This window comes from Lissotriton helveticus, chromosome 11 (assembly GCF_964261635.1).
Source record: "Lissotriton helveticus chromosome 11, aLisHel1.1, whole genome shotgun sequence".
NCBI lineage: Eukaryota > Metazoa > Chordata > Amphibia > Caudata > Salamandridae > Lissotriton > Lissotriton helveticus.
In genome coordinates, this window is record NC_136072.1 from 705,266,754 (window position 1) to 705,280,826 (window position 14,073).

The following is a 14,073-nucleotide window of genomic DNA, read 5'->3' on the forward strand; positions in this document are numbered from 1 at the left end:
ATGACCCTACACGAAACAACCACCACAACTCTACACTACACTAACACAACACTACACTACACAACACTACACTACACAATAACTAACCCACAAAAAAATTAACACAAACCCACTTACCTCTCTCGTCATCGTGGTTTTCACAACGCAAATGCATTTACCATACATGCCTTTAAAACGTAATTCTTTGTAAAGGCATGCGTGATTAATGCACATGCGTTTTGAAAAAATGCGGGATAATGGTATGCGAGGTCAATGACCTTGCGGGATAATGGTATGCGGACTGAAAGTCCGCGGGATAAAAAATGCGGGAAAATGGCTGCAAACCATGATTAGCAGCAGACTTCCCTGGTGAGCACTAGCTTTACTACAGTGATCTAATGAGCAACTAGAGTGCTAACATTCAGAATTTATGGCAAATGTGTGACACATCTGAATGCCTTCTTGATAGAACCAAAGTAAACAAGCATTGAAAATGCAATAGATCTCGCCCTCGTTTAAGTTAAAGCCATTCTGTTTGTAATGAGGTGGCTTTTTAGCTTTGCTTTTATTAGTGTTTTTAAAACTTTCATGTAAATAACATGCATGTGTATGCATATATGTATATGTATGCATGCATTTATATTTATATAGATATGCAGATTATATATGTTTATATATGTATATTACCTACTGGCGATAGCCAGTGGGTATATATAGTTAGGATTTTTTCTCTATTGGGATTTCTGAAAATTCTATGTCTAACAACTTTGGCGTTTGTGGACGGAATTGGCTGAAATTTTCAGGAAAATGGCACATTTTGTTCATGAGCAGCCCCTGAAAATTTGGGTTTCGTCAAGGGGGGGCCAAGAAAAAAGGGGGGTCCCAAACGCGTTTTTCCCATTCATTTTTCCATAGGGCGGTTGGACTCACTTTTAGCTCGAATGGCTGAATGGATTTACATGAAACTTGGCAAAATTGTAGATATGGTTTGCCCTACGTGCCTTTGCTATGTCTCAATATATGTGCTCCAGTGGATTTTGAGAAATTAACGTTTAAAAAAATATATATATCTGTGACAGCGCTCCGGTTAGCGCCCCGGTTCGCGTACCTGACGCGTAACGGAACTTCGCGAAGCGAAGCTGATTGGCTCTCCGGTGTCTGTCAACATTCTAAACAGTCCGGAGCGGCCGCCATCTTGTCTCTCGGTAGGATCGAGAGACAAGATGTGGTGAAAAACGAAGGGGGAAATGAAGGAAAGGGGGCAAGGTAGACCCCTCCTGACCCCCTAGGATTGATGAGTGGGATATTAAAGTCCCCCGCGGGGCAAAAAAAATAAAAAAATTGTTGCGATTTTTCGCGGTAGAGGCGCTTCCCGGTACGCGAACCGGGCAGCTAACCGGCAGCGTAACGGGAGTCCGCCATCTTGTGTTTTTGGAGCGTCCGGTTCGCGTACCGGGTAGCGTCCCGGTAAGCGTAACAAGGGGAAAACCAAGAGAAACAGTAAAAAAAAAATTAAGGGAATAGATTTCCAGCAAACTTGGCAAAATTGTAGGGACTGTTTGTTTGATGTGCCTTTGCAAGGCCTCAAGATATGTGCACGTGTGGATTTTGTCTAATTAAGGTAAAAAAATATATATATATATCTGTAAGCGTGCTCCGGCACGCTTACGTTACGGGTTTTGTTTGCGCTGCAGAGCCGATACGTCACGGTTATGCAACGCGTCATGAGGCGTCTCAAGTGGCTACGTGATACGTCACGTAATAAAGAATATATTTTACAGCTATAGATATTAGCTTTTAAAAAACCAATGAAATTCACTGAAAAAACCATAGGTTATAGACCATATATAGTTAGGAATTTGCATTTACAAAACCTTGAAAATTCACTGAAAAAACCATAGGTTAGAGACCATATATAGTTAGCTGGACATTTTATTGACATAAAACCAATGAAATTCCATATATAGTTAGTTGCACTAACTATATATCGCGCACCCGCAATCCACTGCTGATGATGTCACATATTACATCATTCATGACATGGTCAGTGACATCACTGATGACATCACTGATGACATCTCAAATGACATCACTGATGACATCACTGATGACATCTCAAATGACATCACTGATGACATCATGACACACCAATACCAGTTACTACATACGCACTCACTGATTCCTACGTCTACACACACATTCACTCATTCACCCATACAATCACTCATACATACAGTCACTCATTATTACAACACTATCATATGCACTCATACACCTATGCAGACACTCGCACACTGCCACTCATCCATGGAGTTACTCACACACCTAGTCAGTCCTGTAAAGAATCAATCACACTTCCATTTCCTCATCTATACAGTTAAACACAGAACACCATACTTCAGTGACATCACTGATGACATCACTGATGACATCTCAAATGACATCACTAATGACATCTCAAATGACATCACTGATGACATCATGACACACCAATACCAGTTACTACATACGCACTCACTGATTCCTACGTCTACACACACATTCACTCATTCACCCATACAATCACTCATACATACAGTCACTCATTATTACAACACTATCATATGCACTCATACACCTAGTCAGTCCTGTGAAGAATCAATCACACTTCGATTTCCTCATCTATACAGTTAAACACAGAACACCATACTTTTTCACACATATACTAACACATACTTACTCTCTTATACAATCACTGATACAAGTACACATTGATATGCACAGAGTCACACACCTCCCAGCCAGCCACACACACACTCAGTCTTCCATACATCCACTCATTCTTCAATATGTAAAACATATTTAAACTTTACAAAAACACACAGACACTAGATGATGTCATCAGTGATGTCATCAGTGATGTCATCAGTGATGTCATCAGTGATGTCACTGACCATGTCATGAATGATGTAATATGTGACATCATCAGCAGTGGATTGCGGGTGCGCGATATATAGTTAGTGCAACTAACTATATATGGAATTTCATTGGTTTTATGTCAATAAAATGTCCAGCTAACTATATATGGTCTCTAACCTATGGTTTTTTCAGTGAATATATATATATATATATATATATATATATATATATGTATATATATATATATCTCCTACTGGCGATAGCCAGTAGGTATATATAGTTAGGATTGTTTTCCATAGGGAAATCGCAACATTCTATTGGGAATAACATTGGCGCCGGTTGAGGAATCTTCCTGAAATTTTCCTTAACTTTGCCTCGCGGCGCTCCGCTCCTTCCCTGGAAGTTTGGGGGGGATTCGTCAAGCGGGGGCCGAGATAAAAGGGGGGTCCCAAAACGTGTTTTCCCCATGTTAATTTCCATAGGGCGGTTGGACTCACTTTTAGCCCGAACGGCTGAATGGTTTTCCACCAAACTTGGCAAAATTGTAGGGACTGGTAGCCCGATGTGCCTTTGCTATGTCTCAAGATATGTGCTCCAGTGGTTTTTACGAAAATTAACTTTGAAAAAATATATATTGGGCTACATTGGGCTATATATATGTTAGAGCCCAAATGTAGCCCAGTGTAGCCTAATGTAGCCCAATGTAGCCCAAAGATGGCCACCAGAGACAAAAAAAACAAATGTAGCCCAAATATCAGCCAGATGTAGCCCAACTATAGCCCAATGACAGAATGTCCCAGAGTGTTCTAAAGAACAACTAGAGCGCTAACAGTTACTTATGACAAAAGTATGGCACACCTGAAGTCATCTTGATTGGAATAAAGTGTTAACACTTAAAACATTTAATTTGCAAAGGAACAAAATGAGGGGGTTCATTTTGCCATAGAAATTATGATTAGTGCTGAAGAAAGAAAAATTAGGGCACATTTTGAGTGACTTCTCAAATCCTCTTATATTTCATTAAAACAATTCTGATATGCAGTCTCCCAAGATGGCCACCAGAGACAAAAGAGCCCAAATGTAGCCCAAATATCAGCCAGATGTAGCCCAACTATAGCCCAATGACAGAATGTCCCAGAGTGTTCTAAAGAACAACTAGAGCGCTAACAGTTACTTATGACAAAAGTATGGCACACCTGAAGTCATCTTGATTGGAATAAAGTGGTAACACTTAATACATTTAATTTGAAAAGGAACAAATTGAGGGGTTTCATTTTGCCATAGAAATTGTATTGTATTACCTACTGGCGATAGCAAGTAGGTATATATAGTTAGGATTGTTTTCCATAGGGAAATCGCAACATTCTATCGGGAATAACTTTGGCGCCGGTTGAGGAATCTTCCTGAAATTTTCCTTAACTTTGCCTCGCGGCGCTCTGCTCCTTCCTTGAAAGTTTGGGGGGGATTCGTCAAGCGGGGGCCGAGATAAAAGGGGGGTCCCAAAACGTGTTTTCCCCATGTATATTTCGCACAACCGCAATCCACTGCTGATGATGTCACATATTAGATCATTCATGACATGGTCAGTGACATCACTGATGACATCTCAAATGACATCACTGATGACATCACTGATGACATCATCCAGTGAATGTGGTTTGCTTCGTTATTTAAATATGCATTATATATATAGCAATTTACATTGAAGAATGAGTGGATATATATAAATAAATATTTGGATGGAGGATTTAGTAGCAGGGTAATTGACTGTTTACTTGACCAATTTATAATGTCTCACTAAATATAGTGGATAGTGACTAAACTGTGTGAATATCGGTATCACTTTGTCAGTTGTTGTGTAAACTGATTCTACAGTTGGTTACTACCTATGTGAAAGTCTATATTAGTTATTGATTAGTTAACTGAGTATTTGTATGGGTGTGTGAAAGTGTGTGTGGTTCAGTGGGGGCTGTGTGACTGTCCAAAGTTGTGTGAATAGTTGATTCAGTAGATATATGAAGTTAAAACTACATGTTCTAACAGTTTGGGTGAGGGAATCTCTTTATGGATGTGGTGATGAGCAAATATATTTCTCAAAGGTACAGGTCCAACAAACTAAAAATAAAAGGCAGTGTGTCAGTTGTTGTATATAAATAAGTATACATAAGACACAATGATTGTGTGAGTGACTGTATGGATAACTGTATACTTGTAATAATGATTTTATAATTCACTAAGTATGACTTACTATCTAAATGAATAGAAGAAGTGGTGTTTGTATAAGTGTTTTGCTAAGTAAATATGTAAGTATGATCCATTGTTTGCATAAGTGAGTAGGATGACTTCATATGTGAATAGGATGCGTGCTGTTGTTTAATGTCGATATAGATGTATAAGTATTTTTGATAGTGTTCTATTGTTCATTGACAGCATGTATGAGTGAATCCATAGGTAAGTGATTAGATGTGTGTATACATCTATGAATCACTGAGTGGATTTTTAGATACTTGTATTGCTGTGACAATGGATTTAAATATGATACTCTGTATTTTACGAACAGTGATGAAAAATTGTAATAGTGTATGAAAAGGGGTATGTGATTGTCACGTGGATGATGTCATCAGTGATGTCATTTGAGATGTCATCAGTGATGTCACTGACCATGTTATGAATGATCTAATATGTGACATCATCAGCAGTGGATTGCGGGTGCGCGAAATATAGTTAGTACAACTAACTATATAGGAGCAATTTCATTGGTTTTGTATGAGTAGTAAAATGTCCAGCTAACTATAACACCACTAAAACTTATAGTTTTTTGAGTGAATTTCAAAGGTTTTTAAAAAACTAAATCCTAACTATATAACTCCTGAAACCTATTGTTTTTTCAGTGAATTTCAAAGGTTTTTTTTAAATGCTAATTCCTAACTATATAAGGCCTGAAACCTATGGTTTTTTCAGTGAATTTCAAAGGTTTTTTAAATGCTAATTCCTAACTATACAAGGCCTGAAACCTATGGTTTTTTCAGTGAATTTCAAAGGTTTTTTAAATGCTAATTCCTAACTATATAAGGCCTGAAACCTATGGTTTTTTCAGTGAATTTCAAAGGTTTTTTAAATGCTAATTCCTAACTATATAAGGCCTGAAACCTATGGTTTTTTCAGTGTTTAAAAAAAAAAATGGATTGGTTAACTGGCTTATTAAGAGTATCTTAGTGAATACATATATTAGCGAGTAATGTTTAAATATTTAAATATATGCATGAGTGATGTAATATGTGACGTCATCAGCAGTGCATTGCAGACGTGCAAGTTATAGTGAGTCCAACTAACTATAACGTGGGAATTTCAATGGTTTTATGCGAGTAAAATTTCCAGCTAACTATAACTGGTGTGAAACCTATGGTTTTTTCAGTGAATTTCAAAGGTTTTTTAAATGCTAATTCCTAACTATAACTGGTGTGTAACCTATGGTTTTTTCAGTGAATAAATATATATATATATATATATATATATATATATATATATATATATATATATATATATATATATATATATATATATATATATATATATAAAATTTCTATGGCAAAATGAAACCCCTCAATTTGTTCCTTTTCAAATTAAATGTATTAAGTGTTACCACTTTATTCCAATCAAGATGACTTCAGGTGTGCCATACTTTTGTCATAATTAAGACTGTTAGGAACACTCTGGGACATTCTGTCATTGGGCTATAGGTGGGCTACATCTGGCTGATATTTGGGCCTCATTTGGGCTCTTTTGTCTCTGGTGGCCATCTTGGGAGACTGCATATCAGAATTTTTTTAATGAAATTTAAGTGGTTTTGAGAAGTCACTCAAAATGTGCCCTAATTTTTCTTTCTTCAGCACTAATCATAATTTCTATGGCAAAATGAACCCCCTCATTTTGTTCCTTTGCAAATTAAATGTTTTATGTGTTAACACTTTATTCCAATCAAGATGACTTCAGGTGTGCCATATTTTTGGCATAAGTAAGACTGTCAGCGCTCTAGTTATTCTTTAGAACACTCTGGGACATTCTGTCATTGGGCTATAGTTGGGCTACACCTGGCTGATATTTGGGCTACATTTGTTTTTTTTTGTCTCTGGTGGCCATCTTTGGGCTACATTGGGCTACATTTGGGCTCTAACATATATATAGCCCAATGTAGCCCAATATATATTTTTTCAAAGTTAATTTTCGTAAAAACCACTGGAGCACATATCTTGAGACATAGCAAAGGCACATCGGGCTACCAGTCCCTACAATTTTGTCAAGTTTGGTGGAAAACCATTCAGCCGTTCGGGCTAAAAGTGAGTCCAACCGCCCTATGGAAATTAACATGGGGAAAACACGTTTTGGGACCCCCCTTTTATCTCGGCCCCCGCTTGACGAATCCCCCCCCAACTTCCAGGGAAGGAGCGGAGCGCCGCGAGGCAAAGTTAAGGAAAATTTCAGGAAGATTCCTCACCCGGCGCCAAAGTTATTCCCAATAGAATGTTGCAATCTCCCTATGGAAAACAATTATATATATATATATATATATATATATATATATATATATATATATATATATATATATATATATATATATATATATATATATATATATATATATATATATATATATATATATCTTTCACTCCGTTCGACGCTGCTGCATCTCCGTCACACTGCCAGAACTGAAAAAACGGATAAGTCAGACCCAAATTCGGTGCAAAATCAGTGATTTATTCCGTAAAGCAGAATAGCACCCAGCAAGCCCGCATGCCACGTTTCGCCTCTAGCCAGAGGCTTGATCACATGATATATATACATATATATATATACACATATATATATATATATATATATATACACATATACATACATATACATATACATACATATATATATACATATACATATATATACATACATATATACATATACATATATATACATACATACATATACATATACATACATATATATATATATATATATATATATGTCATTTGGTGTTCAGATTACTATCTAGTTGTAATGGATATTGAATCTCTTTACACTAGCATCAATCATTGTCATGGTATCAGTGCCACCAAACATTTTCTTGAGAATCGTTATCTGTCTATGAGAGAACATAAAAACATGTTGTTAGAAATCATTGAAGTATGCCTTACCACCAATTTTTTCCAATGTAATAATGAGGTTTACCTGCAGCTGTGTGGTGTGGCAATGGGTTTGTGCTTCTCCCCCAGCTATTCATATTTACATGTAGGATGGTGGGAGAAGCATGTCCTCAGAACCACTCACCGGCGCTGGTGGAACCTCATAGCATACTATTGGCATTACATTGATGTTGTGTGTCTCATATGGAAGGGGTCTAAGGATGAAGCCTTGAAATGCATTGATGACATCAATGTAAACAATTTAAATCTCAGGTTTACTGCCACCATTGACAAATCCATGGTTGAATGTTTGGATGTATTATTATATGTTGATGGAGGTGTCCTACAGACCATGTTGCATAGGAAATCTACTGCCGGAAATTCAATTCTTCATCCCACAGTACACATCCTAGGCACCTGATCAATAGCATTCCTTATGGGGAGTTCATCCATATACGTCGTATTTGTAGTTCTGAACCAATATCCAGAAAGTGTCAGATGGAGGCATTCCAAAGATTTCTGAACAGAGGCTATACTAAAAACCAACTGACTATTGCTTTAAACAAAGATAATGCCAGACAAAGGGAGACTCTACTTCAGCCTAAGTCTGATAAAAAGATTGACATAACTGTTTCTGATAATAATGTCTATTCGGCTTATAACTACTTTTAATACTCAGGAGCAGGCAATCAGTATAATTATTTATTTTGAATGGCCTATTGTTTTAACTTACAACATTCTGGGACCAATCCTGCCAAATTTGCCAGCCATTACTTTTAGACGGTCTCCCTCTATGAGGGACGCCTTAGTAAAATCCATGCCAGAGGTAAATGCTAAAAGTACTTAGCTTATGAAAACTGTTTTTTAAGTGTAGTTCTTGCCTAGCTTGTACATTTGCTAAAAATTGCACTCACTACACTATAGCTTTTAGTGATCAGAAAATTGTTATTCAGGAACACCTAACATGCCGTTCAGAAAATGCAATTTACAAACTGAAGTGCACTTGCAATTTAGAACATATAGGCAGCACGAAGCTCCCGGTTCACAAGGGCATCCTTCAGCATGTTAGGGCAATTGTCAATTCCGATCATTACCATCCAGTGGCGAGACACTTCAGGTCAGTTCACGACAATAAACTTAAAGACCTGGAGTACACAGTCTTGGGATCTGTCCCCAACAGAAGACAAAAGGAATCCCAATTTATTTTAGCTCTTGACACAAGAGTCCCTAATGGCCTGATTATAAACGAAAATCTTCATAATTTTCTGTAGTCTCTCTAGTTGAGCCCTCCACTTTTGTGTACATATACTGTGGCTTTTAATAGATCAGGATAATGATAAAGTCTATCACTGTTTTGATGTCATTTTTACTTTGTACTATATTAGCTCTGATATGTGACTGTAGGCACATTTGCACTTTAGGATTGCTTAGGCTTAAGCAATCCAGGAGTTCTCTCTTCTCTGCTGCTAATATGAATATTTGTTTGTTGCACATTACACACTTTTTTGCACAGCACTATTTTGCACAGATCAGACATTTGGAAATTTTTGTCTCTTTCCTACATACATTGGATTTTTGTAAATAAGGCATTTTAACTATTTATTGTGGTCTCTTATTAGCAGATATTTTCGTTTTTAACATCAGTGGTGTTATCTTCAGAAATATATTAATTATTTATTGACATGATCGTATGAAATCTGTATTTGCACCCTATATATTGAATGTCTCTGATATTGTTTGTTGATTGATAACCATGCACACAGGTGCTGCTCCAATACTTCGGAAATGCTGCTTAGTATAAATATATGCGTTGAAATTGCCTTCTCACAACGAGTACTTTGAATGTGTTGCAATGTATTGGTATATGACGATGCTGCTCAATTTCAGGCAGATATGGCTATGATAATGTTATTTTTGCACTATGCAACTATTTAATCTGTCAGCTGTTATTTGCACTATATTTCATTGCATTTTGCACAGCAAGTAATTTCTGACCTGATTATAGTAATAATATGTCAGCAAATGGTACAATTTTATACGCTATGTATTTATTACTTGAGCTGCTATATGCATTCTGCACTTTAAGTACCATGGTATTTCGCGTACATCAGTTGCAAAAGTCTGTTGTCTAGTTTCATTGTACAGCAATCGGTTAGCCTATTTTCTATGGCTAATAGTGCACACTATTCACTGTAAATACGTCTTTGTAATGGAGACGCATCATGTGATCAAGCTCCGAGGAGGAGCGAAACGCGCCATGGAGGACAATGGTCCATGTAATTACATGCAGAAATAAATTTGCACTGCATACCCATTAAATTGGTGTGGAAGTCCGTAATTTCCTTTGGAGAAGCTGTGAGGTCCGAGCCTGTTTGGTGCCGCTCCATGAATTGGGGCGGACAGGATGATTATATATATATATATATATATATATATATATATATATATATATGAAGAATTGTGACTTCTGATAAAGTGGAGATCCATGTGCTCTTACCGCGTTGACTGAACTTTGGGTTATTTCTAACTATGTGAAGGGGTTACTTAAAGGAACGTGGTACAACGTGCCCTAAGAACATTTGCCCATCCTGCTATTGTTTTGTTACCATGAGATTCCATCGGTGTAGCGGTCGATGTGCTGGCTCCTCTCGCCTCCTGTTACTCTGCGAGAAAGAAACCTTCTGCACCCTGGTTTTCGGAGCCTCTTAGGCTCATGAGACAAGGGTGCAGGAAGCAAGAAAGGCTGTGGTGAACAAGTTGGAATCCGAAGGAGAGGGATAAACATAAGTTACTCCTCAAGGAGTACAAGCTGGAGATTATCAGAGTTAAGCAAGAGTACTTTGCTAACCTGACTATGACTCTATCCTCTCCCAGAGATCTCTTTAAAATAGTGGACTCGCTCTGCACGTTACAGACTCAGGACCCTGTTTCAGGCTCCCAAGAATTCTGTGACAAGATCGCTGGATTCTTCCATTCGAAGATTGCGGATATCTACCAGAATCTTGAAGCACAAAGATCTGTTACCCCTCCCCCTCCTGTTCCCCTTCCTTTGCTCCTGAAGGAAGTCTCTCCCATCACCCCCAAGAGTTTGGTTGAGTTCCCGCCTCTATCCTATCAGGAGCTTGACCTGCTTTTAAGTAAGACAAGGTCGGGATCCCCACTGGATCCATGTCCCCTTAAAGTCCTGAAGGAATGTAGAGACTCCCTGCTCCCTTTTCTACTTGACATCATGAATAGGGCCATGAGAGAGGGCACTTTTCCATCTGAATGGAAAAATGCGGTAGTCAAGCCTCTGCTAAAGAAACCAACTCTTGATCCAGAGGTGCTCAAGAACTATCGCCCCATTTCTTTGCTCCCAGCACCTGCTAAGATGTTGGAGACGTATCTCAACCAACATCTGGCGGCATTTCTTGACTCCTCGGATCTTTTGGACCAATCCCAGCATGGCTTTAGGAAGCACCACAGTGCCGAGTCTGCCCTGATGGTCGTACTGAACAACATCTGTATGGAGGTAGACCAGGGACATTCCACCGTCCTGGTCCTTCTAGATCTCACGGCCGCCTTTGACACCCTGTCCCCCTCGGTGCTAACATCTCGCCTGAGGGAGATAGGGGTGGAAGGAGCGGCCCTGAGTCTGTTGGCCTCCTTTCTCGACCAGAGGGTACAGAGGGTGAAGCTGGGAGACTTTCTATCTCCATCCCTACCTGTGCAATGTGGGGTCCCCCAGGGGTCGGCATTAAGTCCGACCCTGTTTAACATCTATGTGACCCCACTTGCCAAGTTGGTTAGATCTTTTGGGATGGAGGTAGTCTCCTATGCAGATGACACGCAGATCTTGGTGTCCTTATCTCACCCTGATGGCTCGTCCCCGTGCAACTTTAGGAACTGCATGCAAGCAGTGTCACAATGGATGATTTACAATTCATTAAAGTTGAACGGTGAGAAAACGGAGATCTTGGTGTTCGGCCCCAACAATAACATCTGGTCACCTGAATGGTGGCCGCCCTCGCTGGGGTCTTGTCCTACCCCTACGGAGTCAGCGTGAAATTTGGGAGTAATGATTGAACCGGCCCTCTCCATGACTTTGCAGGTAAACAGAACTGTCGCTACCTGCTGGGGGATCATCAAAATACTCAGGAAAATAAAACATTACCTGTCCCCCCAGGCGCGGAAACAAGTGGTGGTAGCACTTGTCGCTTCGCGACTCGATTATTGTAATGCCCTATACATTGGCATGAATAAGAGCCTAACACAGCGTCTTCAGACCGCCCAAAATGCGGCGGCCAAATTCGTTCTGGACGCACCCAGACTAGCGTCCTCAACAACTGCTAGGAAAGCCTTACATTGGCTTCCTATAGAAGCGAGGATCACCTTTAAGGTGCTCTGCCTGACTCATAGTGCACTCTCCGGCAATGGTCCTGGAGAAGTCAAGAAACTGCTGGCCCCCTATGTCTCGGGCAGACTCCTGCGTTCCTCCTCAAAGAATCTGCTTGTGGTACCTCGTTTCCGTAAGAGCAGATGGGGCGGTAGGGCCTTTTCCACAATCGCCCCAAAGCTGTGGAATATTCTTCCAGATGAAATTAAAATTCAGCCCTCTGCTCTGCGTTTCCGGAAAGCACTAAAAACCTGGCTGTTTGCGAGGGCGTACTTGTAGTTTTGTTCTATTTGCTTTCTGGATTTTCTGTTAGGCGCCTTGATGCCTTCGGGCTAAGTCGCGCGTTATAAGATTCATTTCATTTCATTTCAGATTCCCAGCTTGATGAAGGTGAAAGGTTCATGCATGTGAATCAATGAACGTTCCAAAGCTGGAGACGATGCAACTGTAAGTGGGTGATAAATTGATGAATATTCTGTTATCTGTGATTGGCAAATTGATTATGGTGAACTGTTGTTGTTAAATTAAACGAGGGTTAAAAATGATGTTTTCTGAATTATTGGTTCGCAGTGGTCACAAATGGCTACACAATAGTTTACCTCACTCCGTAAGGAAAAAGAAAGACTAGGGTTTATCAATTTTAAAACAAATTGGTTGCGTTTAAGGCATTATAGTAAACTCATAAATTGTGCAATGATGAGATCATTTTTTATTTAATCACTTAGTTTAACAAACTCTTCTATTGCCGTAGACATTTTAGTGCTTTTGTTTTTCGCCATAGCCATCATTACTATTGACCTTGGTCAGGCAACTTACATTAACCTGTTCGAGTCTGCATGTGCAGCATACAAGCCTTGTTGAAACCGTTCCTCTAGGACAGACCATTTTGTTGCACAATAATCCTAAAAGACAACAAGCTAAGTGTCATTAAAGCTGCACCTTCAAACCTATTCTAATTGACATAGAGCAAAACAATGCAGGTCAAAAAGCTCTGTTTGGGTGAAGAATGAAACAGTATTCATTGTTCACCACCATCAATGGACATGCACTCAATATAATTCTTTAATAAGACACATATTCAACCAAACATTCAAAAAACAAGTTAAGCACAATACTGGCATTACAACTCTAAAAATGAGGGTACAGAAAACATTAGTTGCTCTATTTCGAAATAACATAACTTATCTAATGAGCAGTGTTTTGAGTTCGATGGGGATAATGATGGTCTTGTCTCTTTAATTGGTAACGAGTATCTTATGCCATTTGTAAAATAATATTTCGGTTTTAAAAAGCAGTAAATACTAAAGCTGCAGTGCAATTCAGAATGGCAAAATGAAACGTATATGTAATGTGTGATATCTGGTTGTATCAAATTAACATTAGGCCAATTAGATTTAAATAAGATGTCAGGTAGGATTGTGTACCATGAGCAAGAGTCAACAAATACTTTGGTAGAAATTCCATCAATAGTGATATTACATGAAGGAAATTTCCTTACTTTAGGTTCCTTAGTTATGCACATTATGGTATTCACATCAAATTCACAATCACTTGAACCTTCATGTTCTTGATCTTGAACTAAACTGACTCTCTTTGTTGCTGATCTGCAAACTTTTGAAAAATGCCCTTTTTTTTCACATCTTGAAC

At 38.8% G+C, this 14,073-nt stretch overlaps 1 protein-coding gene across 5 annotated transcripts in view; it reads right to left on the reverse strand.

Moving 5' to 3' along the window:
* Positions 1–14,073, reverse strand: part of ENTPD4 (ectonucleoside triphosphate diphosphohydrolase 4) — a 326,547-nt gene that overhangs the window by 129,700 nt on the left and 182,774 nt on the right. For all 5 annotated transcript variants that reach the window (XM_078666557.1, XM_078666559.1, XM_078666558.1 and 2 more), the window contains exon 11: positions 13,243–13,328. In XM_078666557.1, coding sequence (XP_078522683.1) covers positions 13,243–13,328 — 86 coding nt within the window. The remainder of the gene's footprint in view (positions 1–13,242; positions 13,329–14,073) is intronic.